Below are 27,729 nucleotides of genomic sequence, written 5' to 3'. Positions count from 1 at the left end.
CTTTCAAATTCATGGACTCTTTTTAAGTGAACTGTTCTTACATACATATATGGACATACATATACCTAAATACAAAGACAGCCTGCTCAGTCTGTATATTGTTACTTTCATGTTTGTCTTCAGGGCTGACCATTTGGTACTGGGTATAACTAATTACTGTGCTCTTACCTGGGGAAGATTGTTTCCCTAATCTCAACTTTCCTTAGTCCAACTTTCTTTGTTTTTAAACAGTCTGGTTTTATTGCACTCGATGAAATAAAGATGCTTAGAAACAAATCCCATCTGACCTCACCCGACATCCAGCAGTGATCATCATCGTAACAGAAAATGGGGTTTTCCTCTCTCCTAAGGTTCCTGGGCTACTGGGCCTAAGACACCAGAATTTGACACATTATTTTCTCTCATGTGTGGAATCTGGATTTACACATGGGGGCGGTGACAGCAACAGTAGAGAGCGGACCATGATAAATGGGAGGTGGGATAATGAACATCTGAAGGGATGGAGTGATCCAAGGCTTCTCTGAGGCCCTGATGTATGCAGAATAAACAGCTCTTTCTTTAAACCAGGAACATGTTTGGTGGAGCCAGTATAACCTGAACCCAGGGCCTTCGGGACTTTCCTCTGAGGTTGCCATGTTGGAGAAGGAACACAGTTACTTGCCTAAAAACAGGAATTTGCTTTGCAGAACCAGTAATGGCCTAGAGCCAAGGCCTGGGGGTAGCTGTGCCTTCTGATCCTGGGAAACCAGCTCTTCCCACTACACAGGGCTACAGTTATCAGTTCCAAGGCCACTGTGTGCTTGGTCTGCAAAGCTCTTGAGACACCCTGTTCTTTTTGTGCAACTTTGCTTGATTGACCTCATGCTAACTTCATTCCGTTGCATGATAGTTTCTGCTGGCTCTGTCCCATTTCTCCTCTGCAAATAGTACATAAGATGCCATACTTCTTAATAAACTTGCATGCATATGACACAACTTACATAAGACTTCTTAAGTCCACTTTTTCTGCCCCCTTAATTCTGATATCCCAGATCTTCCTTCCCAGGACTCTATCACTGAAGAATGGTCCAGGTTAGCAACCTACATGACATGAAAGCACAGAGGCTAACCAGCTGGGAGGAGAATGAGGACAAGCAAGAAAGGTATTCGAGGACAAAGCAGGAGGAGGATGAAGGAGGAGGATGAAAAAGGAAAAAAGTATAATGACATATTTATAAAAATGTTATAATAACTTCTACAAATAAATTTTTAAAGAACATATTGTAGACCCTTAGGAAGAACAGAAGCCTAAACAAATAGCTAGTTTATAAAGCAATGCCACATGTATCACCTTTATTACATGTCAGAAATGGGTAGTGGGTGGAAAGGTGGGGGACTCTTACCCAAGAAGACAGCACTCACAGGTGCCTGGGGCCAGGCCTACAGGTTTTTTTTCCCTGTAGAAGGAAACGTCAGACATTTGGTAGACGTTTGAAGAGTGAATGGATAACGAATAGGCAGATAATTAGAGTCTGTCTTCAAACCCCTGAGCTCCCTGACCATAGAAGTGAGCGGAGGAAGGCAAGGCACCTGGCCCGAGTACTGCAAAGGCAACGCTGGGACATCAGGGGAGCACTGGGTAAAGCACAAGTACAGATGTTTCCAAATGGCTATAGAACTTTAGGAAGCACGAGCCCAGGGAAGCCGAGAGGTGTGTCCAACTCTTGGAGCTGAGCTGTTTGGAGGCTTTGATACGTTCTAAAAATCTTCCATTCTTTTCTGGAGATGCCAAGTCAAAGCTTTTTTCCTGCCTGAAGGCCCATGCCTGTTATGCTAGTCTCTGCCTTTGGGTGGCTCACAGAACCCTGAAGTTTGAGTATCAAAGGGAAAAACACTATATAAGAAGTTCTTGGATTGGTTTATGGACCTCTGAGAGTTGCGCGATGACTTTTCAAATAAAAGAGAATGTGTAAGCTCTAGGTGGGTGTGTCCAAGAGGTCCCACTAGACACACAGAGAGCTGTTAGGATTTTTCACCTGCTTATTTTATGCAAATTGGATGAGTGGGCAGGGCTTCAGGCTAGAGTCTGTAGCTGTGAGGCGTGATCAGGGCATTGCCTCAGATCACCAGGCCTCTCACTGGACCCCAGAGTTACCAACCTCCCAGGATGTGGCTCTGTGCTTTGGTCCTGATCTCTTTCACTGGTTGCTCGACTCTGGGTGAGTACTTCCGGGTGTGCATTTGAAATTCTTTGTCCTGGGCCTAGGTGAATGCAGATGCATGCAGGGAAATTAAAAATAGGTCCCATTTCTTGGAGGTATTTGCCCTCCAGAAATGGACAGAATACATGAGTGAGTCTAACTAAGTACAGTGCTCTGGATCCAATTTTATGTCCTTGAGTGAGGAACTTCACTTTGTAGTGCCAGCTCCTTCCCCATTGAGATACAGTCCTGAGTGAAATGAGCTCCCTGAAGAGGAGGAATACATCGGTGAGGTAGGGATTAGTAAGAAGACTGAGGTGGAATAGAAGCTGGTGGCAAAGTCTTTGTCATGGTTTACCCTTGAAAGAAGAGAGGTGGCAAGGGAAAGGGGTGTGGTCTGAGGATTTGGAGTCTGTGTCTAATTTAATTGTACCCTAATACAACGCAATCACAGGCACAGGTAGCACAGGCTAGGAAACCCACATAAATAGGAGGTTGAGGTGTGATTCTGGGGTTTTTGGACCCTAGGAGTGACAGTTTACCCCAGAGCCTCAGTGGTCAAAGCAACAGATATAGAAAACAGATCCAGGGTCAGTACAGAGGTACAACCGGGGACCACAGAGCCCATCTGTACTATTCCAAGGAGAGAGACTGTGGCTTCCAGTGGAATGCACTCGTCTATACCTTACCATAGCTCTAGCTCCGGAATCTACAGCAGTGCTTCCCTATTAAGGGTCGTGGCCTTGTTAATGTTTCTAGGCTTTCCTTCTGTTTGGTTGTGTGACACTGTGGGAGGGTAGGAACAGAGTGTGATGACATAGCATTCACATTTGAAGTGGAACATATCTGTGCTGCTGGCTGTCCTCATGACGACCACCTATTTTCTGTCTTCAGAAGGTTCACCCAATCTGCTTGTGATTTTTTTGTTTTTCCATCTTTAATATGGCTTTGGTATCTCCTACTTAGCAAGGCTTATTTTTTTTAAAAGAAGCATTGGTATATACTTGCAGTACACAGTAGGTGATCAATATGTGCACACTCCATATTATTTAAGCAACAGGTATAGTCTCGCTTATGCTCCCAACACATCAGGCCAATTTTCTATTCAGAGTAATCTAATTTCTTCCTGCTTCATCTGGGGAGAGAATACTCATTGAGTTAACATCAGCTTTGTCTATGTCTGTCTGCCTTCCTTCTCTGGACTCTTGCCAGCCCCTGCCTCCCATCCCCTTAGCCTTCCAGCTGCCACGCCCAGGACAGGTGTCCTCACTCAGCTCCAGCTGTCCCTCTGCTTCAGATTTGCTCCCTACAGTATATTATTCCACTCTGTGCGCCCTCATGCTCACTTGATGAACTCCACCCATCCCTCATTGACCCCCTTTCAGCATTGAAATTCCCATGTCTGGAGGGCATCTTCCTGTCCAGCAATACCTGTCTTAAAGGTAGCCAGCAACACTCACCTGTTTTTCCATCTTCTTTCTCTTCAGGCATCATATCTAGTTAAAGATCAAGTCAGCCTTTTAAAGTTCCCCACATACGTCTCTAGATCTCTATGTAACTCTTTCCCCAAATTATAGAAGAGTCTTCTCTATATTTCTTGGAGGATCCTTGGAAGTCACATAAAATAGCAATTCTGTTACCCATAGACATTTTAGTGGATATCTATGCTTCTCAGGAAAGATATCTCAAAGTGATCAGCAGTGCTATCATGGTCCCATAGCTATTTATTCTATTTATTTGCCCACTACATACAGCCCCTTGGCCAGAGATTCAGTGTTCTTCCTTATACACCTCAATAATACAATATTATTCCCCACTGCCCTTGGACTGCACCTGGTAGTATTCATATGCCATTTTCTCTTCCCAGAAATGCCCTGTGTTGTATATCTCTAGGCTTCTACACTTAATGCTTATTTTTCATTAATTCCTCCCTTTCATCTTCTCACCCTGCTGTAAGCCTAGCACCAATGAAAAGGCTCCATTCCTTCTAATTTCCATATCTCCTTCTGATCACTGTCCTAAGTTGCAACCTCTTTATTACCTGAATCAAGTGTGTCTGTGATCCTTCTCATATGAGGCCGGCATCCCAAGGATAGGGCCACCATTGTCTATGGTTTCATCCACCACACAGCTCAGCACTGGGATATGGATACATGTCCCCAGAGGTGTCTAAGAGAGAAACCAAAGGTTCTGTTCATCTAAAACAGGCTTTTTTTTTTCAACTACTTTGACCAGATAACTTTTTACATCCAACTCCAATTTTCTCATTCCATTTTCCCTATGAGATAAGAAGAAAAATTTCTTTATTTTACATGGTAAGAAAACATAGCCTAGAGGGTTTAGGTAACTTAGTCAAGCTCACATGCCTACAAAGTGACAAAACCTACTTGGTACTCAGATCTGATCTTTCCTTTCTGTTTTGGGCTCATTTTCTTTTGTCATCCAGGACACCCCTCCTCACCACCCATGGTGGACACCATACATGGCAAAGTTCTGGGGAAGTACGTCAGCCTAGAAGGATTCCCGCAGCCCGTGGCCGTCTTCCTGGGAGTCCCCTTTGCCAAGCCCCCTCTTGGATCCCTGAGGTTTGCTCCGCCACAGCCTGCAGAGCCCTGGAGCTTTGTAAAGAACACCACCTCCTACCCTCCCATGTAAGCTGCTGGGTCCATATCTGAGGGCATTGTTCTTGTAAATATAAACACCATCTTCTTGACTGTCTTAGCTGCCTTTCTATTGCTATGTAGACACCGTGACCAAGGCAATTATAAGAGAAAGAGTTTACTGGGGACTTAGAGTTTCAGAGGGTGAGTCCGTAACCATCATGTCAGGGAGCATGGCATGCACATTGCTGGAGCAGTAGCTGAGAGCTCACATCTTAAGACAACAACCACCGGGCAGAGGTGGTGGAGCTAACTGGGAATGATGTGCATGTTTGAAACCTTAAGCCAACCCTCAGAGATATACTTCCTCCAACAAGGCCCCACTTCTTAATCCCTCTCAAACAGTTTCCCTCCCAAATGGGTACAGGGCATTCAACGGTGTGAGCCTATAGGGGTCATTCTTACTTAAACCACCATACTGAGACTAACTATCCTTGGCTAGTTTTCTAACATCTGTGCCTCAGATGTTGATGTGGGCTTTAAATGACTCTTGCTTATAAAGACTATGTGCCTGCCCACCTGAAGGACTCCTTAATTGCCAACAGTTCTACTCTGCATTAGACCTTTAAGATCTCTTATCAGGGCAGCCAACAGTGATTGCTGGGCTGTGAAAAAAAAAGAAAAATAGAATCTTAGGCAGGCCAAGGCACCAGGACTCTTAGGGTTAATGCTTTTTCTTGGTCCTGGCATTTTGAGTCCCAGTGGAGGAAAATAATTTTCCCAAGGTAAGCCAGTTTATTAGTGGTTGAAGCAGAGCCCATATGTAGTTTTCTTACAGTTACCCATAAAACACAATTCCTGACCAGAATAGTATTTGTGTTTATCATCAGAAGTTGTACCATTAGTCGATGAAAGTGTCTCAGGGATGAGAACGTGTTCTGCTGGAGTACCAGGTCACCCTGTAGCCCACTATCTAAATCCCAGCAAAGGCTTGAACATAACGTTTGTCCATTCCATGCAGGTCTGGTCCCCCTAGGAGATGTGTTCAAGGACAGGCTAACCTGTCCTGGCCTTAGCATATCCAAAAGCTGTGGGAAGGAGAGAGGTGCCAAGTCCTTCTCCCTCTGCTCAGTTAGAAGGCATTAGAATACACAGAGGTTCCTCCAGAAAATGTGTAGACCTTCCTCCACCCTGATACCAGCTCCATTATTAAGCTCAAACCTGGTGCAAGGTTGAGCCTCAGACAAGATGCTCAGCTTCCATCAGGTCGAAACTCAGGTAGTCTCTCTCCTTTCCAGGTGCTCCCAAGACCCACAGGCAGCACAGATAGTCGCAGAGTTCTTTACCAACAGAAAGGAGACCATTCCGCAAACGCTTTCTGAAGACTGTCTCTACCTAAATATTTACACTCCCGCCGACTTGACAAAGAGCAGCAGGCTGCCGGTAAGCATGGGGCCCACTGGTCCAGACTTGTAGGTACCAGCATCTGCATCTTATGTGCCCACTAGAAATGTATGAGGGCAGCTGAGAACAAGGACCCTGTAGTCCAGGACTGAAACAGGGGACCAAGCCTTCTGTTAACCATCAGAAAAGCAAACTTTCCTGCCAGTCTGTCCCAGTGCACTAGCCTTTGGTAGAGGCTGTCCTCACTCTGAGATACAAATCTTAACCTCCCAAGCTCTCTTCCGCTAACAATGACAATTATATCAAAGTTTAGTTACTGATCCCGGAGCATGTAAGACATAATTCCAATAAACTTAAAAAAAAATCTGTCCCTGCCTTTGTCTCATGTCACAAATGCTGACACACACACACACACACACACACACACACACACACACACACACACACACACACACGGAGAAACCAAGCCTCTGGTAGAGGAAATGGGAACACACAGTGAGTAGGCAGAACAATAGCATGAGTCTTTCAATATTTAACTTCATATCTTTGATAAGGAGTAGCAAAGGTAACTAGAATGTCACCTTTCTACCCAGAGTACCTATAATAATTTTCATTGGCCTGTGACAAAGATCTGACGGGGAGAGCCTGTGGGATATTAGGAGCACTATTTTTTTTTTTTTTTTTTGCCTTTTGTCAACAATCCTGGACTTTATTACCGGCAATTGCTGTCCATAACTGCCTTTGGCACAGGCTGGTGATGCAGTGAGTCAGCAAATGCCACATAAACGAAAGGCCTGAGACGGGGCAAGCTGTCAATTTTCGGACAGTGGTTTCAAAAGAGGCTTTGGGAAAGAGACAATTCCTGGGGTGTAACAAGTCAAATGCCAAAACCCTGCCAGTCTCCACAGACAGGAGCAGGGAGACAAGATTTTGAATTTGGGGTGAATGTTAGGTCCTGTGCGTGCTTTCCAACGTACAGGAAGGAGGGGACAAATGCTCCTTCCCTCAGACTCCGATTTCTTCATCTATTTCTCCGTGTACTCAGTGCCCCAAACACAGCCATACGTGAAGTCAGAGAAAGCAGGAATATAAGCCCTTCTCACACAGCCCTGTCTTAAAGGACCTTGATGATAGAATAATCCTGTAATGTGCTCAGTATCTCATTGCTCACTCTCACTGGCCCTTGTCTCCAGTTTTCATTATGAGATGGACCTTGACTTGTGACCGGAAGTGGCATAGAACCTGCTTGTGTGGGCGAGGGTGCAAGGGCTCTGGGAGCCTAGAGGCAGGAGACTATTTATAGGCAGAAATGCAAGAGCCACAGTGTGGTATGAGGTTAGAATCTGTCCCTGCCTTTGTCTCCTTTCCCAAATGCTGACTCACTGTGTTGTGGCTATAGGAAGCAGGGATTTGGAGCTCAATGAACAATACTCTGGCCACATGCCCTGGCCAGGCCATGCTACTCTGCCTTACTCCCGGCAGGCAAAGTGCTCCATGTCTTATCTAATGCATGGGGCTGACTATTGCAATTCTTGGTTCATAGTACACACCATGATTTCTTTTAAATAAATCAGAGTTTGTGAACTATCCTTTTTTCTCTGCTCTGTATGTTAAAACACACACACACACACACACACACACACACACACACACACACACTGCAAATTTTTGCAACCTTTCACCTTTGAGTTTTAGCAGTCTTTTGGCACACAGTTGATTCTTAGATAACGTTAGCCAAAATTATAAAGGTGTGATGGAGGAAAGAGGAGTAAGCTGGACTTGGCAGGGTGAGAGGAATGGGGTGTACTGAAGAGATGCTTTAGAAGTGGTACCCTCAGGTTGGTGTGTTCCTCATCAGAGAATCACTCACCAACAGAGAAGTTTAATTTACCGCTGAGGGGTGAATGGTATGAAATGAAGGTGCAATGCAAGGGCTGCTTCCTGCTTATGTTCACTTGTCTGAACAGTCCGGGCATGACGTCATAGGCTTGCGGGGAGAACATGACATCCTTGCTTCTTGCTGTTCCCATGATGATTTTCTAAATCTGAAATCACTGAATGATTTGGGGAGGACGACAGGGACATTAGGAGTTAAGATTATCTTAGGCTAATCTGAAAGAGTTGGAAAGCAGGTTATCTATTACAGCCTTTCTGGACACTGGTGCATTTTGGGTGATGTCCTCCCTAAGTCACAGTCTAGATATAGGTGACCAAACCAGATGACCTCTGCAGTCTTTGCAATTCTGCTACATATGACCTGTGTGATTATGTTCTTGTCCAGGTGATGGTGTGGATCCATGGAGGTGGACTCGTAATAGATGGAGCATCAATCTATGATGGACTGCCCCTCGCCACCCATGAAAATGTGGTTGTAGTGATCATTCAGTATCGCCTGGGAATCTGGGGATTCTTCAGGTGATATATTAATATTCCTGAAACAGTTCTGTTTCTGTTATAGTAACAGAAACCTGAGACTGTTACATTATATAGCGTTCAAACTTATTTAGCTTAGGTTTGAGATATCAAAAGCCCAAGACTATGTGGCAGCACCAATAAGCCATTGGTGAGAGCCCTGAGCTATGCTAAAACATGATACAAAAACAGAAAGGGGATCTGAACATATAAGTAGATCACCTGGTGAGGCAGGATGCCTGAAAGTAGAAACGGACAGTCTCCCTCTTTTTATAAAAACTCATTTATGTGTGACACAATCAGAGTCCCAAGAGAACTAGTCTAGTTCCTTCCAATGGATGCATCCCTAGTAAGCAAATTGTCTTCCCTTGGGTCTCAACTTTCACAGGCCCTATTACTGCCAAATGTTGATAAAGCATAGAGCAGGACCCCCACACTAAACCCTGGGTGTGCAAACCATGTGCAAACCCTAGCCATCAGTATGAGTCCTTGTTACAACCTTAGTCAAAGCCCTGTGTGTCCAGCATGATACTGTTTAACTATCTACTCTTATAAACTGATATTTGAATACTATAGCTGTTCTTCACAGAGCCAGACGTGTTCTGTGAGACAGAGTAAGTAAGTCATTTTGTTTCTCTATACAATAGTTATTCGTTATTTATAATGACACAGGCCCATAGGTAACTATTGGCTTTCTACATGACTCATGCTCATCCATCTTTCTTATGTAGACCAGACCTGCCTGAGTAGGGATGGTGTCATCTGTTATGGTCTGGCTGGGCTCTCCTACATCAGTCATCACCATGACAATCCCATAGACATAGCCACAGGCCAATCTGATATGGGCAACTCATCAATTGAGGTTCTTTCTTCCCAGGTGGTTCTAGGCTGTGTTAAGTTGGCAACAAGAACTAACTAGCACAACTCATATGCACAATTTATTCAGGTGCCCAGTGAGTGACATTGCCTTGATGATGCCTTTCCTCGTTATGCAATCTATAGTGCCACCCAGTAGCCACCCTGTTGCCTCATTTTACCTAATTCTGTTTTTCAACTATCTGTCATTATATTCTGTTGGCCTGTGGTGTACAGTAAGAGGCAATTGTAGACAGAGCTATTGTGTGTTTTATTCTCAAACAAGCTGTAAATATGAAATCCTGTTTGTATGAATGGTGGGCTCTGATTGCACTGTTTCTATACAATGAGTCTAGAGCCCTCTCAGCACCTTGTTCCATGGATGAGCAGGTGAACATTCTTGCCAGTGTTGTGGAGCCCGCCTTATTTTAGAAAACCCACTGAGAACCCCAGTCTCTCTCTAGCCCTTAGAGAGAGACACAACATTTCTATCTCTATCCAACCTTGTCTTACAGCACAGGAGATGAACATAGCCGGGGCAACTGGGGTCACTTGGACCAGGTGGCTGCACTGCGCTGGGTCCAGGACAACGTTGCCAACTTTGGGGGTGACCCAGGATCTGTGACCATCTTTGGAGAGTCAGCAGGAGGGTTCAGTGTCTCTGTTCTTGTAAGTGTTCTTGATACCAGAACCCCTTGCCTAGTCTCAATGTGGCCGCCGATGGAACCTCTTGGAGACCGACCAGTCCAGTGCTGGCACTTTTGCTCTCATGGCCTGGATTCATGTTGACTCTTCTTATTGCTTATCATCCAGATGATGGGTGGCTAAAGATTAAACTTTCCTTGGTTCCTAGGGAGCTCAGAGCTCAGAGCTCAGTTGTAAGACATCATCATTGCCTTTCTCCATTTCTAACTTATTAAATTTCTCTTGCTTGATGTTAATCAGACTAACATTAGGGGTGGTTTCTCTCAATTAGAAGTGTTGGGTGTAAACTCCAAATAGAAAAGGGGGAGGCATAAGTGTAATTGTTTGGTGCTTGGTGGATCTACACAGTGAGTGGACTGAAGCACCCAGAACAGGCAGGGCAACCTCAGATACCTTTCCATGCCCAGGCAGGAAGGTGACACTCTTTGGGGCTGAGTGATATGGTGGGATGTGGATCATAGAACTAGAGAGCACTGAAGGGAGCGATGGCAAGCATGGGTGACACTGAAGGGAGTGATGGCAAGCATTGGTGACCTCTATGGCTCCTCCAGCCCCTTCAGGCTTGAACAGAGGATCAGCCCCACGATTGCATTTTTCAAGCACATTAATTTCGTATTTTGATTTATTAGAGGAAATGGTCACTCTTTTAAAAGTAGAGATAAAAGGAAAAGATAAACAAACCCCAAGAAGCTGGGTGATGGTGGGTGTCTACATTACCATTACTCTGAAAGCTGAGGTTTAAAGCGCACAATATCAAAGCCAACCTTGGCTAAAGAAGTAATTCCTGCTGCCAATTCTGGCCTATTTAGGAACAAATGTTTACTTAAGTAGGAAGCAGTCCTCTGTAGTATTAAATATGTAGGTAATACTACATATATATCTATATGTATATCATCTCTCTCTAATATATACATATATGCATATACATATATATATGTGCATCATATTGATTATTCCATAGTGTGAATAAAACATTATTTACCAAATAATCACATTGAAACTTTGGGCTATTTATGGTTTTAATATTATATCGGGGCACACTTATTTTTTATGGACCCCCATGATCACTTTTCTCAGGATAAATTCTGAGCAACATAATTCTGTAGCAATATTTGTGACTAAGAATTGCCAAATTGCCTTTCCAGTGGTTAAACTAATGAGAAAGGCTCTTGCCATATTAGTTTCATTTGTTTCCTGTTTGGGGCTCTGTGCTCTCTTCTGTGCTGAGGATCTCTTGGAGGAGATGGTTCCAGAGGGGATCCTAGGACTAGGACACTTTTTAGGTCCACAGAGCACCAGGGTACCCAGGTGAATGGCATGGCAACAGAGCAGGTGTACCGAGCCTCAAAGAGCAAATGAGTCCTGGGTGGCTCCTTTGTGTGCAAACTCTCTCTTCTTCTTTCCCCTGACAGGTGTTGAGCCCACTGGCCAAGAACCTTTTCCACAGGGCCATCTCCCAGAGCAGTGTCATCTTAAATCCTTCTCTGTTTGGGAAAGATGCTAGGCCCATGGCTAAGGTAGGCATCACCCAAAACAGATACTGCATTCTCTAGTCTACTGCCTTGGGTCCTCGGCAGTCTTTCTTGGGGCAAGATTCGGCTGAGGTGTTCAAAGGCTGCTTGAACTAAGAATGAATGTGTGGGAAAGGCTGTTCAACCCATGTCCAAGCCACACTCTACACTCACTAAAGGTTCCATGTTGAATATGTTATCTGGGCCTCCAGCCATTCTGGAACAGTTGAGAGTATAAGAGACCTCCTTTGCAGGTCACATCTGACCATCACCCTCATCTATGGTTAATGGCAAGTAAAACACAGAGAGATTGAGTGGCATAGCAAGCGGTAGAGGGGAAGCTTAAAACCAGACGGTGAAACTCTTGATTTTAAACCTTTAATCTCCAACAGCTTCTTAAGAGGTGTTTTCCTTTGAGAATATCCCTCATCTCCTCTGTGGTCCTGGGAATGGACACTGTGCCCGTTTTTAAAATCAGGATAAAGTCACGTAGACATAGAGATGGGGGAAGGGTATGTTCTTGACCCCTGACTTCTTACAGAAAGTTGCTGCTCTTGCTGGCTGTAAAACCACCACATCTGCTGTCATGGTTCACTGCCTGCGCCAGAAGACGGAGGACGAGCTCTTGGAGGTCACACTGAAAATGGTAGGATTGAATCATTCAGCTGTCTTCTGAAATAGCTATTACCTCTCAGGACAGTGCCAGTCTTGTGATCTAAATTGAGTTTTTTCCACTCCTTCCTTAATACGAAATACCTAAAATAAAAAACTGCGTGGTAAGAACATTTCACAAAATTCACATGATAATCCTCCAGCTTTGTCAAAGCTTTGTATCATGGTATTCTTGTTTCAGATGTATGTTAAGTTATAAAACAATCCACATTTCTACACATAATCACCAAACTGAATTGGAGAAGGTGGTGAGGGCATGGAACACAAAGCTTCGAAGGAAAGTGCCACATACAATCTAGGAGCACCTGCCCAGGGAAGGGATCACCCACAATTGGCAAGGCTCCTTCACATCGATCATTAATCAAAAAATGTCCCACAAACATGCCCTCTGGGAAATCTAATGGAGGCAAGTCAGTAACTGAGATTCCTCTATCTTAGGTGACTCTATGTTGTGTCAAGATGACAAAAATTAACCAGCACACCATCTATTTCCCCATATACCTACTATCTATCTACTCATCCTTATAACCAATTCTATTAATTATTTTCATTAATCTAGTTGAGACCCATCTAAAATATTTAATTATTTTATTCTGTTTATCTAGTTGCTGTTCATTATCCAGCTCACCTGTATCTACGTGCTTTTACCCAGATCTTCAAAACAATAGTCTAAAGGCTTCCTCTGGACCCCATGGACTATGAATTTCTGGCCCTAAGCAGTTTCTGTTTGTCCATGGACTGAGCCAGAACATAGGATTTTCTTTGTCAGGCTTATGTAAGGAGACCAAGGTGTTAGAAGAATTATGGCGGGGCAATTTTCTAATACCCAGAAAATAGGCAACTATTTCTGCTATTCTACATGTGGTACAGGAGGACTCAGCTAGTGACTTTGAGGACACCAAGAGAATCCAATATCCAAGAACACTTGAAAGTTTTTAGGATCTTGTAAAAACACTTCCATGGTTATTCATTGATCCCATCATGCATACACAGCTACTCATATGCATGGATGTGCACATATACAAAGCACAGTCTTGGATGATGGGACCACCATCTACAATGGAGGCACTTACTTGCTTCCCACATGCAAACGAACCCATTAGCTAGAGTGTTGTGGTGTAATCACTGTGGTCATTACTACAAAGAAAAGCATGGGTCATAGTGAGTTCCAGTGAGTTTGGCAGTGTCCGTTTTTTGATCCCAGATGATAACCCTCTTTAGGGTCCCTTGAACAGCAACAACAAAACAAAACAAAACAAAACAAAACAACAAATTCATTGTAACAGGATCTTTAGATAATTGGAATATTCTAGGAAAATGGTGTAGGCCATGGCTGTATACAGACTGTCTGAAGATACTTGGAAATTTATCAACTCTATTACTCAAGTTCTTTTGTTTGCTTTTTTTTTAAGCATTCCAAAGTCATATCCTATCTGCTTAGAAGGCATTTTCCCCTTAATTAAAGCAGTAGGTGTAGTGTAAACTCAGTTGGACTGACATGCTTTCACCAAATTTCTAATTGACATGGAAGTAGACTCTAGGGGAGGTTAGATGCCCAACTCCATCTAGGAAGACCTAGTGCTGCATCACACCAGGCAAGGGACCTTGTGGGTTGTACCTGAGCAGTGGAGTGGTTAGACATGACTGGAATCTGAGATCTTCCTTAACTGCTCCTCCTAATGAGAGAAATGATAGACCAGATCACGTTTTGTGATTGCCTGATTTATGAAGCAGGAGTGAGGAAAGGGAAATGTGGTGGACAGGCTTTCTGTTATTCCATTCCAACTGTAGCTGTATCCATCCATCCATTCCCCAAACCTGGCTTCTATACACATCCTACCATCACCTTGACATGATTCCACTACTCTGCAAAGGAGACACTGGTGTATTGTTGCCAGTGAAGAAGAGGTGAGATTGGGAGCATAGGCATGGGCAGCAAGCATCTTTCCCAGAGTTCCAATGACCCCTCATGGATCTCAAGGTCTGGTCCTTTGCTGCCACTACCTCTGCATCATCTGGATCTTCCAGGTGCCCATTCCCAGAGAATCCTGACCATGTTTCATTTCTGCTGCTGTGATAAAATATCCTGACAAAAAGCAACTCCAGGGAGAAAGTGCTTGTTTTAGCTCACAAGTCCTAGTTATAGTCCGTCATTGTGGAGAAGTCACAGTGGTAGGTGATTGAAGCAACTGGTCACATCCCATCCACAGTTGAAAGCAGAAAGAAATGGTTGGATACGTATCCCCTTACTGGCTTGTGCTCAGTCATGCGCTCTTATACAGGACTGCTTGCCTAGAGAATGGTGTTGCCCATGGTAGTGTGGATCCCTCTCTACATTAATTAGGACACTCACGTACAGACAGGTCTACTGCAGGCCAACTCCATTTACACTATTCCAATGAGACTCTCTTCTCCAGGTCATTCTATGGGATACCAAGTTGACACTTAAAACTAAGCATTACAGACCTGGCATGAGGGTTTTTTTTTTAACCAAGGAAGAATCAGGAGAGAGAACCTATTACCCCTGACACCAAGTTCAAAAGATCAGCTTTTGTACAAAGAGATTTTTTTTTCCTCTGTCTTCAATTTCTCTGCTTTTTCCCTACAGAAATTTGCAACTATTGATTTTCTTGGAGACCCCAGAGAGGTAAAGTCCTTCAGTACTATTCTTTGTATGTACACTTCTGAGGTCCAGAAGGGAAAATCACTTGTAAGGGCTATGTAGCTAGGAGGATCAGTGGCAGGGTGCCCTGACTCCCATTCCAGTCCTCCCATCAGCAACTTGATATTCCCCAGAGTCACCTATCCCCCTTGTGAGTGAAATTCTCTGCTTTTATATGACCCTGTAGGAGTAGGATGCACCAGAAGCTTCCATGATCAGGAGGCTGAGATGGCTGAGGAGCCCTGGAGCCATCAATAGGAAGCACAGGTCTTGGCGAGGACAGAGAGTTGATACATTGTGGAGAGGAGACTCCAATCTTAGTGCTGAGGACACTGCCCTCTTCCCACCAGCCAGGAAACTCTGACTGTGCCCCCCTCCCCCCTGTCTCATCTCACCTACCCATCCATCTCCCAGAACTGTGAGGAGATTAGCTATGCAGCACCCATAGGCCTGTCTCCTTTGCTCCCTCCCTAGGGATCCAGCACTTCCATGAAAGGTCCTATGAGAAGGAAATGGGAGTCTTTCGATATTGAAAAACATTACATGAAGCCCTCACTATGTGGCAGGTTGTGATTTAGGAAATGGGATTTGACAATGAAACAGACAAGTCCCATTTTCTTAGAAACTTCTAGTTCGGTATCACAATAGGAAAAAAAAAGTAAACTATATGGTTTATATTTCCATGTATAGAGTTGTGCCTGCCTTGCGTGGGTCCAGTGCAGGCCATAAATTATTATCACATGCCTTCACCCTGTCTTCTAATATTACATACTTCCTGCCACATCTTCCACAACGTTCCCCAAGTGATGGCAAGGGTGGTATACATATCTCACCTGGATCTGTGCAGGGCAATCACAGACATTACATTTCCACCTTCCCAGAGCTATCCCTACCTCCCTACCGTGATTGATGGAGTGGTGCTGACAAAGGCACCAGAAGAGATCCTGGCTGAGAAGAGTTTCAACACTGTCCCCTACATGGTGGGCTTCAACAAGCAAGAGTTTGGCTGGACCATTCCCATGGTGAGAACATACGGCCTCTTGTATAGGTGTACTCGCAGTTCCAACCCTCACACCTTTTATCTACTTCCAGTTTCCTTTGAGACCAGGAGAGATGCCCTCATTGTCATGAGTGTGTATTTCCATAGGAACATTGCCCAGAAAGTCAACTATCCTCTGGGAATTTGAGTCATGGCAACACTCCTCCCCACACACTAACTTTCTGATGGAACAACTGGGGTCATCTACAAAGGAGGAGGAGCTGGAGTGCAGGAGCCAGGTTGGGGCTCAGCAGCTTCTACCTTGAACTTGAACTTGCAGGTCCCACAGATTTCCACAGGTGCTCTTAGGTGCCCTACTGCTCAGAGTCAGAGACCATTCACTGAGTTAGTTCTGAAAGTCAAGAAGAATTAACTTTTTTCTTTGTTGTAGATAAAGTCAGACACTGAGTAATCCAATTGGTAACGTTTAGTTCACGTTTAGTAGTATGACAGAAATACAGAGAAGAGAAGCCGTGACCTCGGGCTCCAATATCTAGATAGGTCTCAAGGCTGGGAGTCGAGACTCTGTGATATGAGTGGTGAGACTGGCAGAAGGCTCCTGGATTCACTTCATGTGCTCTCTTCAGGAGCTACTGGGTCTTGACAGGTGTGAGATTTCATGTTTGAAAAAATAACCAATGAAACAAATGAGTAGTACTAGGGTGTGTGCGTGTCTCTCTCTCTCTCTCTCTCTCTCTCTCTCTCTCTCTCTCTCTCTCTCTCTCTCTGTGTGTGTGTGTGTGTGTGTGATGTAAAATAAAATATGTATCATCCATCAAGGCCAGCAGATCTGGACCCAGGGGCCCTGCACAAACTGATGCACCAACAAAGGAAAAAGCATACAGAGAACATAGACCCCTGTTCAGATCTAGCCAATGGGCAGCTCACTCTCAACAGTTGTGAGGGGAGCAGGAACTGCCTCTGACATGACTCTGGTGCCCCCACGATTTGATCACTTCTCCTTGGAGGGGGGCTCTCCAGGCACACAGAGGAAGGGGATGCAGGCTATCCAGATGAGATCTGATAGGCTGTGGTCAGACAGTGGGGGAGGAGGTCCCTCTCCTTTCAGAGGTCTAGGGGAGAGGAATGGGGTGGAAGAGGGAGGAAAGGCGGGAATGGGAAGATACAAGTGAGGGGATAACAATTGGGATGTAATATGAATAAATTATAATAAAGAAAGAAGATCCAGTAAAGAAGTTTCCTTCTGTATTGACTTGGTTGTTTGGCTTTTTTGGTTCATCTTGTCATTTCCACATAACTCATGACTGTTCATAAACATTTCTTTAACAGTTTATGGGCTTCCCACTCTCTGAAGATGAACTGGACCAGAAAACAGCTGCATCCATCCTGTGGCGGGCCCAGGCCATTCTTGTAAGAATTGAGGGAATCATGGGTATCTGTTGAGAAACAAAGAAGTCTATAGTTTTTTTCAGAAGCAGACTTGCTCAGGGCCTAAAAAAAAAAGTACTTAGATGTCAGTTCAGGCCCAGACTTCTCCTTTTACCATCTCCACACTCTCAGAACAAACCCACATTTGTGATTTGCAGCCCAAGCCTTCCTTGCTGGTGCCTGCAGGAAAATTCTTATGGGAAAATGCTTTTTTGAAAGTTAGTATGCCAAATAGGATGGAGACATAAGATGTATATAGCTTGCTATGAGAAGATATAGCAGATGGGAGGCACCATGGTGCTTACAGATTTGGGGTACTCTGCTCTTCTGGCACATGAGATATTGTTATCTGCCTGTCCTTGGATGTCCTGAGCCCTGCACAGTTAAGGAGAAGTTACATAGCTGAAACTTTTATGTCTTGTATCTTTCTCATTCCATTTCCCAGAAATATTTTATTTTGAGGTTAATTTATTGGATAAGAAAGGCGCCTTTTTCTAGAAAACAAGGGAAGATAGCAAAATCTGCATTTCCCTTGAGGTCCTAGGGGTGATGTTTGTGGAGATAGGAAGGCACCTTTCTTTAAGAACATAGCTTGAGATATCACCTCATGGAGAACAGGTTTTAAGCCAGCAGAAAGTTTCAGTCACATGGACCTTTGCCACAGTAAAGAATGGGACAAAAATGATACATTGCTGAGATGCCTAAGCTCCAAAATTAAACTTAAAATCTATTAAGGACAAATGAACCTAAAGAATTTGTATTATTCTTTGGGCAACATTCTTCTCCAAAAGTTGCCCTCTTTTCCACTCACCACCAAAGCTAGAAGAATTTGGCACAGCACTGAAGTAACTTAGAACCAGCGAATCCTTGGCAATGACCTGGAAAAGCACCTTTTGCAGTAGGTGATGCGGTCACTTTCTGATTCATTTCAGAACATCTCTGAGAATCTGATTCCAGCAGTTACTGAGAAATATTTAGGAGGAACAGACGATCCTGTTAAAAAGAAAGACCGGTTCCTGGACTTGCTTGGAGACATCACGTTTGGTGTCCCATCTGTAATTGTGTCCCGTAGTCACAGAGGTAAGTCGTGAGAATGGAGGAGGAACGTAGACTCACCAGACAAGCTTCTAACCTCTTCTCCTCAGCATATGAACTCTGCTGAGGGTCAGGTCTCAAATTCTGGTACCATATGGCCTGTAATGTCTAGTTTTGTTTCTGCCAGTAAATGTGTGTAAGAATAAGGTTCATATGCAATTTAGTCTAGGGTGTCATCCCAGAAAACAGTCTGAAGACATGATGACGTAACACTTGAAAAAGATGAGGCCAACCTGGTGAACAGTCCACTGAGCCATTTTTGTAGCCTCAAGAATTATCCTTTTAATATGCTGTTGAACCATATTTGGTAATATGTTTTTGACAATTTTTGCATCTATGATCTGTAATTTTATTTATATTTAGCCTGGTGAGAGCATCGCATTGTCTTAGCTTTTCTTACTGTTGCAAGTTGTAACCACCAAAACGTGTGTCTTACATTCCTCTAAAATATCAAATTGTGATTATAAGAAATTTAGAAATACCAGGGCCTCAGCAAAAAGTAATAAAAGTATCTTGGACAGTTGCTGTGTAAGATTTATTCTCATGTTCATGAAAGCTCTTTGATGCATAGCTGGGGTCTAAGATCTCTTCTAAAATAATCGAGGCACAGAGGCAAGAATAAACTCTATTTCTAGCAAGTTCTCCTTTATCTTGAACCACCTGTTCCATAAATGGATTTCAGAGTCAGAGTTGTCAAGGTTACAGTGAGGGAAGCTGTGAAAGGTGATTATTCCTCATCATATGCTGGGAAGACATATGTCATTAAAAAGTTATGTCAGTGGGTATATTATGGTACGATGTAATCACAATAGCATATCAAATATACACACAATTATTTCAAATGTGTGTATGTATGAAGTATATGGTAAAACTTAATTATAAATGTATAAAGACTTGTACACACACACATATATACACAAAATGTGTGTATATAATATGTAGCCTGTAAAACAGTGGGACCACTTCTTTGTGTAATAATTACACATTTTAGTTTTGTTTTGATTCTTCTTTTTTCTTCAAATTTCAAACCTCTTACTATATCCTTGAGGGGAGGTTGACGTTGTAAAATTTCTCACCCTTTCCATGTTAGTCACTGCTCTGTGGACATCCTTGCACTTCTGTGATTGGTGCACACAGAACTCGAATTATGAGGTTCCCTCCCATCCTGGGGTTTTATGAGATAGTATAAGGTGTACAGATTGGTAGCTCCACCAATGCTGTAAGAAAAGTGGCATCTCAACCCATGTAGGAGATCTCCTCGGTGAGTGGGGAAGGCAGAGGAGACGGGGAGAGATGTAGGTTCAGTTTTCTTAACCAGTATATTTTATTAACAACTTAGTGACCGAGCATATGTCGCTTATAACCCAACTAACCAAAACAATAGGAAATGAGGATTAATGGACACAATAACAAAACCTTAAGGATATCAGTTCTGAGGAACGATTCTCCAGGCATGAGCTGCAGGATTTCTTCTGCTGGAACCTGGGGTAACCAGAACCCAGAACCTCAGCAGGAGCCGGAGCCCTGAAGCCTTCCCTCGAGCGGTTTTCTCTAGGAGAGCGGTTTTCTCTAGGAGTGTCTCGAAGTGCTGCGATGAACAGCCAAATCTATCCCAAGTCTCCAAAAAGCCCCGCCTCAAGTCCTGGGCTCATTTATATATCTCCTTCCAGAGTCTGTTCACGGGATCTTTTCAGCTGGCAACAATTAAGCTCCTGCATGAGGTGGTTGCTCATCTAGTGAATTAACCTCACCTGTTCTCTCAAGAGACCATTCCTATCCCACACTTGGAATCCTAAAAACCAGGTTTATCTCTCCTTCCGAGAGAGGTTGAAAGAGGCTCAAGTTCATCTTGCCTTGGCCCTTCTGTGTTACCATCATCTTATCACATTAAAACCTTATCCTTGGGCCAAGCACACTGATGGATATGAAATATTAAACCTACAGTTTCTGCGTAGATTGTTTTTAATCTAATTATCATAATTTTCAGAAAGTCAGCCTGGGATTTTCTTCAGCCTACTCTGTAGAGTTGAGGAAAACCTTAGGAATGTTCGAAGCTAGGTTGAATGAAAGACAAGTATGAGGTTCTAGACTATCTTGGAACCAAGTCACATCCCATGTATTTATTGCAAGCAGGGATACATTAGCTGTTCATCCAATAAACACCCAGCTCAAATCCTAATTCCACACTGACTAGCTGTGCAGGGTTAAGCAAGTCATTGCCTTCTTAAAAACATGATTATCTCCCACAGATGGAGAATGTATTCAACTTCAGAGCCTAAGGCTGAGACGCCATCCAGGTGTATGTATGGTAACGTGAACTGTACATGAATCCATGTCTCCACAGATGCTGGAGCTCCAACCTACATGTATGAATACCAGTATTCCCCAAGCTTTGCATCAGCCAAGAGACCCAAGAAGGTGATAGGAGACCATGCAGATGATATCTTCTCAGTTTGGGGAGCCCCGTTTTTAAAAGGTAATGTCTCTTTGCTGGCTGTGGCCTTGGCGATATGAAGCCTGGGTTTGTGTCTTACAGCTTGATGGCCTTGAGCAAGTTTCTTTTTTATTAAACTGATTTTTCTGTTGCTCTGTAACAGTGCTCAGCTATAGGACAGTTCCCAGCCTCTCCCCTTCCTTAACACACATGACGGGATTGTGTTAATGCATCCGTGGGCATAGTCATTCTCAAAATCCTGATATGTGTCAGCAGTAAGACAAGTGGAAGGCCACCCACAGGCCATGCTTTATGAAAAGATTATTTGATTCTCCGCTCATAAATATCGGAATGAGCATGTATGCTTGTGTGTGTTTGGGGAGGAGTGAGAAGAAAATTTTCTATCCTTGAATCAGGTTTATCATGTTCCTACCTACCTGGCTATCTAACACATATCATGAATTAAAATATGCTTAATGATATGATATTTGGGGGACCTTTCACAAAGGTCTTCAGTCCCTTGTTTTTCAACCATTGAGTTGAAATCTGGGACCCTTGGCACATCCCTTGTGGCACACCAGTGTCTCTGGGCACCTCCCTGCTGGATGTCTCTTTGGCATCATTCCAGCTCTGGTTGTTGTCAGATGCTATGAAGTATGTGTAGGAGGCTGAGAACAGACCTAAGAGGCAGCAAGCCTGGTGGCAAAGTTGGGGAAGCTGAGTACTGTTGCCTACGGATCCTTGGTGTGTGTGTGGGGGATTGCCAGACAGGTGATCATGAGGGACAAAGGCAGAGAGTATCTGGAGCATTCCCCTCGACTTTAAGTTGGAGACACACTGACCAAGTTCTTCTTAAAAGGCAGACTCTGACTCAGTGAGTATTTAATAAAGGCCAAAAGTGCATTTCTGCCCTTCAAATAGTAACCAGGCCTGACCCCATCTATCTTCAGAGATCAGAGTAGATTGGATGCATTCAGAGTAATCCGCTCACAGACAAGACAGCATTTCTTAAAGGTGCTCAACATTCTAATGCAACTGCTCATTAGCCACATCTCAAATCAAGTAGCTACATTTTTATCCCTCTTTTCACCACAGGGGGTGCTTCAGAAGAGGAGATGAATCTCAGCAAGATGGTGATGAAATTCTGGGCCAACTTTGCTCGGAGTGGGTAAGATTGGAAGCAATGATGCCAGCCCTGGAGGCATGGTGCAGTAGGTCCTACCTATCAGGAAAGAGTTGTTTCCTAATGTTTGGGAGATCACCCTTCTGTCCCTGTGCTCACAGCATTCTAATGATGAGAGCTGGGTTGACCCGATTTGTAGTTGTGATGAGATTTGTGATAGTTCAACATGAAAGAGAGAACGTGAATTTTGGCTCATTTTGCTTATTAGCTCTTGTGTCAGAGCAGAACATCACGTGGGGAGCATATGGTAGGTCAAAGTGCCTTACCTCCTATTGCTCATGATTGGGAGGAAAGGACCAGGATCCTACTAAAATCCTCAGGGGAAGGTCTCCCATGATTACCCTCCTACAACAAGTCCTTCTTTACTTTTTTTCTGCCATGTCTCAATGGCACCATCAGGTGGGTATCAAGGCTTCAAGCCATGAGCTTTTGGGGTAGTATTCAGTTCTAAATTAGAACCTTCTGCCCATGACCCCAAGAAGGTCATGTCCATTCCAAAAGCTCATCTCCACAAATACCTAATTTCTCATTACTTTTAACACTGCTTTGGACTTTGATGAACAAGTCCAAAGACTGCCCAGGCTCAGGCAGACCTTTGCTGTAAGAACCCAACAAACAAAAAAGTAACAAGTGTCTAAGATTCAAGGACAACAGCCAAGCATTGCTATTCCATAGGGAAGGACAGGAGAGCAGCAATGAGGAATTGGACTAAAGCAATTCCAAACTCCAAGAGAGAAGAATTTAAATCCTAAGTCCTTTTTTTTTTTTTTGTAACATCCAGGAATCTGTTGACAGACGTGGGCTCTGAAAAGCTTGGGAATGCATTATCCTAAGGTCTCACTGCATATAGCCTTTGTGCCTTCTCGCCGCCTCTGTGGTGGTTTGAATAAGAATGTCCTCCATAGGCTCATATAGTTGAATGCATAGTCTCCAGGGAGTAAACTCTTTGCTTGGGCTTGGGGTGTGGCCTTATTGAAGGAAGTATGCCATCCAGGGTGGGCTTTAAATGTTTCAAAAGTCCTTGTCAAACCCTCAGCTACCACTCCACTGCCATGCATGCTACCATGCTCTTGCCATGGCAACAATGGATTAAACATCTGTAACTGTAAGGCAAGCTCCAATTAAATGTTTTGTTTCATAAGAGTTTCCTTGATCATGGTGTCTCTTCACAGCAATAGAACTGTGACCGAGACAGATTTTTTTCTGCTCAATGCCTGGATATTTCCTGGACAGATGTTCTAAGTTATGACATTTGTAACTTCCTAGGGTCTCCATCAAAATATCACTTTACTCTCACATCTTCATGTATCATGCTCTTAAGGTTGCTACGTGGGACATCAAACCTTCCCACACTTGATTGGCCTCCCACATTTTCATTTAAAATCCAGGTAGCAATCTTGATGGTCCCATGAGCCTGGCATTTTGCATGCCTGCAAAACTAGTGTCATGTAATGATGCCAAGATACCTATAGCATAGTTAGGCTTCATGGGCCATCAGCTGTAAAGCCTCTGAGTATGTGAACATAAGGAAACAAATCCTAGAGAATCAATTCTTTTTTTTTTTTTTTTTTTTTTTTTTGGTTTTTCGAGACAGGGTTTCTCTGTGTAGCCTTAGCCATCCTGGACTCACTCTGTAGACCAGGCTGGCCTCAAACTCACAGCGATTCACCTGCCTCTGCCTCCCGAGTGCTGGGATTAAAGGTGTGCGCCACCACGCCCGGCTGAGAATCAATTCTTTACACTATATCATAGATGAAGAGATACCTAACTCCAATATCTCAAACAATGTTTTTGAAACAAGTGATACCTTTATGATGGGCCATCTTGCAGATTCCTGAGACATCCTCAGGGTAATATCTTCTTTTCACTTGTCCAGAAAATTTGCATCTTTGTATGGCCCTGATCTTTATTGTAAAGAATGGAATTTTTCAAATCTTTTTTTTTTTTTTGGAATTTTTCAAATCTTTATGCTGTGATTTCCCCCCTTAATCTCACTGAAAATGTTATTGAAATCAACAACAACAAAAATAACCTAACATTGCCTGAAAGCTGTAATGCTTTTGTGCAAGCCCACCAGTTACCCAGTCTATCAAGAAAGACCAGAGCATGGTCAAATGTAGACAGAATGGAACACTAATTATCTTTAATCAAGTTCCTCATTGCCTCATTGCCATAGGAAATGCCATAAGCTTGGCCTCATTGTCTTCTTTTCTTTTTGAACCTACTAGAATCCCTTATATTCTGAGTTCCCTGCAGCACGCTCTCCAAACTCCCAATTTCTTCATAAATCAGCTAAAACATTCCAAACTGCAACACCAGCTTAATCACAGAGTGACCCACTTTTCAGAAGCAGTTTTAGATATTAGCTTTCAAATACTTTGACAAAATGCCTGCAGTCCATCAGCTTAAAGAATGGACATTTTATTCTATCTCTGAGTGTCACCTGGACTTTTCATGTGAGACTTGTGATGAAGCAGAGCGTCATAGTAGGAGCATTGGAGAGAGGACAGCTTCTAGTCTCTTAGCAGTCATAGAGCCATAATATGAAGGAGTGGGCCTCAGCACCATTCAAGGCCTCTTGAACCTCTGCTTCTTACAATTACACTCCACCCTCTACTCCACTAGCTCTCAGTTCAGTGCCAGCTTGTAACACATGAGGACTTGCAGAAAACATAAAACTTAAAATTGTCCCAGTATATAGAACCTGCTTATCTATGGAAAACTACAGTCTTCTTAGCAGGGATACATCAGGGCATCCTTGCACATCTCTGAGCACCATGTAGACACTTCAGCTGTTGGTGAATTTCTCTTGATTCTGTTCACAGGAACCCTAATGGTGAAGGACTGCCTCATTGGCCAGAATACAACCAGAAGGAAGGCTATCTGCAGATTGGAGTCCCAACACAGGCATCTCAGAGACTGAAAGATGAGGAAGTGGCTTTTTGGACTGAGCTCAGCACCAAGGAGGCAGTGGAGAAGCCAACCCAAAGGGAACATGTTGAGCTCTGATCAGGAGCCCAGGCAGGTTTGAAAGACTGGAGCCAGGAAAGGGGTATATACTCCACAGATGTTGTTTCCAAAATAAAATATTTTATTTTTGAGGACATTGAATTGTGTGACATACTGTACAAACACAATGAGGAGAAACATCTGAACCTATGCTTTCTTTTCTTTAGAGAGACAGGGATTCTCTGAGTAGCCCTGGCTGTCCTGGAACTCACTCTGTAGACCAGGCAGGCCTCAACCTCAGAGATCTGCCTGCTTCTGCCTCCCGAGTGCTGGGTTGAAAGGCGTGTGCCACTATGACCTGGCCATATGCTTTCAATTTTTAACATCACAGAACCATTTCCTTCTAAAGTCAAAGCAGAGTCTGTCTGGCTCAATGTGAGTGAGGTGAGATGTTGTCATGCCACTTTTCCTGGCTATATACAATGGTCCACTCACTCCAGATAGGGCAGGAGTGACAGAACCAATAAATAATTTCACCCAAGTGGGCACTTGTAAAATTAAGGATAATATACACACCCATAAGGCATTGTAGTACACACTTCTGTTCCCCAGTAGTAGATTCGGGGTCCGTAAAGGATGAATGGGTATAAAGGAAGACAGAAGGACAACAGAGCAAACACTAGACCTTTTATATTCACAGCCTACCCCATGGTACATTATGTTCAGATGAGAGCACCACCAGGCTACAGCCTTCTCCTCTATAGACCTGATGCTTGTGGTGCACATGGCTGCTCTGAGCTGGCTTTGCTCCCTGTCAGTAGCTGTCCCCTGTATTGGGTTCATGCTACAGATAGGTATTCTAACCACAACACATATTGTCTGCTTTTCCTTTGAAATCCATGTCAAGTCTTCTATGAACCAATAATTTGCTATCTATATGACTGAAGAACAGGCATGATGGATGATGTCAAAGTCTGTCCCCAAATGGTAGAGCAGACTGGTCCTTAAGAGCATAATTGTAGGAGCCCCTTAGTACTAAGGTGTCATAATGTAGGAAAACATACCCTCTCTCCATCATGCTTTGTGTGATACATTATAAAAATTCTATTCTCAAGTGAAACATTTACGTTCTTTTTTTAAAAAATTGTATAAGTTTACTGAAAAAACACTACACTACTGTAGCTGATCTTTGCTACTTTGTGGGTTCTTTTTCCCAGCCTTTACCCGCCTCTGTTTCTCCCCTACACCTAGATAGGAAAGAAAGAAGGATGGGTGGGAAGGAGGGAGGGAGGGAGAGAGGGAGGGAGAGAGAAGAGAGGAGAGAGAGACAGAGAGAGAGACAGAGAGAGAGACAGAGAGAGACAGAGAGAGATCCCTGAATCTAATTTTTTCCCTTTTGTTTCTGCTTTGAGCACAACTACTAACAAACCACAACCAACCGTTCTGAATAACCAATATCCACTGACCCCTTTTGCATTTATATGTCTTCTGAGCAATTCTAAATCTTGAAAATTTCAGGCAAATTGATGGAACTAGAAATGATCATCCCAAGTGAGGTATTGCAGACCCAGAAAGACACACATGGTATATGCTCACTTATAAGCAAGTATTAGCCAAATAATACAGGATAACCACACTACAATACACAGACCCAAAGAAACTAAGTAATAAGGAGGACCCTAGAGCTAATGCTTAATTCTCATTCAGAAGGACAAATAGAATAGATACCAGAAGCAGTTGAAGAGAAGGAACAAGAAAGAAGGGAGCCTACCTTAGAGGTCCTCTGAAAAACTCCACCCAGCAGGATATCCAAGCAGGTGCTGAGACACACAGCCAAACTTCAGCATGGAATTCAGGGAGTCTATGGAAGAGTTGGGGAATAGAAGGACCTGAAGGGGTCAGGAACTCTACAAGGAGACCAATGGAGCCAACAAATCTGGGCAGAGGAGGGGAATGCTGCAGAGACTGATGCACCAATGAAGGACCATGCATGGTGAGGACCTAGACCCTCTGCTCAGATGTAGTAGATAGGCATCACCGTCTCCTTGTGGGTCCCATAATTTGGGGAGTAGGGACAACTTCTGGCATGGACTCTGGCCCCCACATGTTGATCACTTCCCCCTGGTGGGGCAGCCTTGCCAGGCCACAGAGGAAGAGGATAGAGGCAGTCCATATGAGACTTGATATGAAGGAGAGATAAACCTGTTTTTTAGGATCCCAAGTGAGGGATAAGAACAGTCTTGTGAGAGAACAGGTGAAGTTAATCCATTAGAATCACCTCGTGTGGGAGCTCGATTGTTGCCAACTGAAAAGATCCTCATGAACAGACTCTGGGAAGAGATATATAAATGAGCCCAGAACTGGAGACGGGCCATTTTGGGAGACTTCGGATAGTTTTGGCTGTTCATCACTCCACTTTGATAGGCTGAGGTCAGATGATAGGGGAGGAGGGCTCCCCTTTCTGAGGACTAGGGAGAGAGTAGGTTTACATTTTTAAGAGGAATGTGAGGGATCTGAACAGCTGCTCTGATGCTCTTTCTTTTTCAGAAGAGAATTTGTGGCTTATTTTTGAAGTCTTTAATCTTGTCATTATGTCCCACAATTTTTTCCCAACATCAAATTGGCTTTTGCTAGCAAGC

At 43.7% G+C, this 27,729-nt stretch overlaps 1 protein-coding gene across 1 annotated transcript; it reads left to right on the top strand.

Moving 5' to 3' along the window:
- The first annotated feature begins 2,088 nt into the window (after positions 1-2,088).
- LOC127209479 (liver carboxylesterase 1-like) lies at positions 2,089-25,242 on the top strand. Its single transcript, XM_051169130.1, has 14 exons — positions 2,089-2,198; positions 4,627-4,831; positions 6,079-6,223; positions 8,466-8,599; positions 9,967-10,120; positions 11,569-11,673; positions 12,209-12,313; positions 14,948-14,986; positions 15,883-16,023; positions 17,331-17,411; positions 18,362-18,509; positions 20,869-21,000; positions 22,054-22,126; positions 24,967-25,242. Exons 1-14 carry the CDS (start codon positions 2,147-2,149, stop codon positions 25,148-25,150), a joined length of 1,698 nt encoding a protein of 565 aa, XP_051025087.1. The 5' UTR covers positions 2,089-2,146; the 3' UTR covers positions 25,151-25,242.
- Positions 25,243-27,729: the final 2,487 nt, after the last annotated feature.

This window comes from Acomys russatus, chromosome 26 (genome assembly GCF_903995435.1).
Source record: "Acomys russatus chromosome 26, mAcoRus1.1, whole genome shotgun sequence".
Classification (NCBI taxonomy): Eukaryota; Metazoa; Chordata; class Mammalia; order Rodentia; family Muridae; genus Acomys; species Acomys russatus.
Note: the sequence above shows the minus strand (reverse complement) of the source record. Positions and strands in the feature narration are given on the sequence as shown.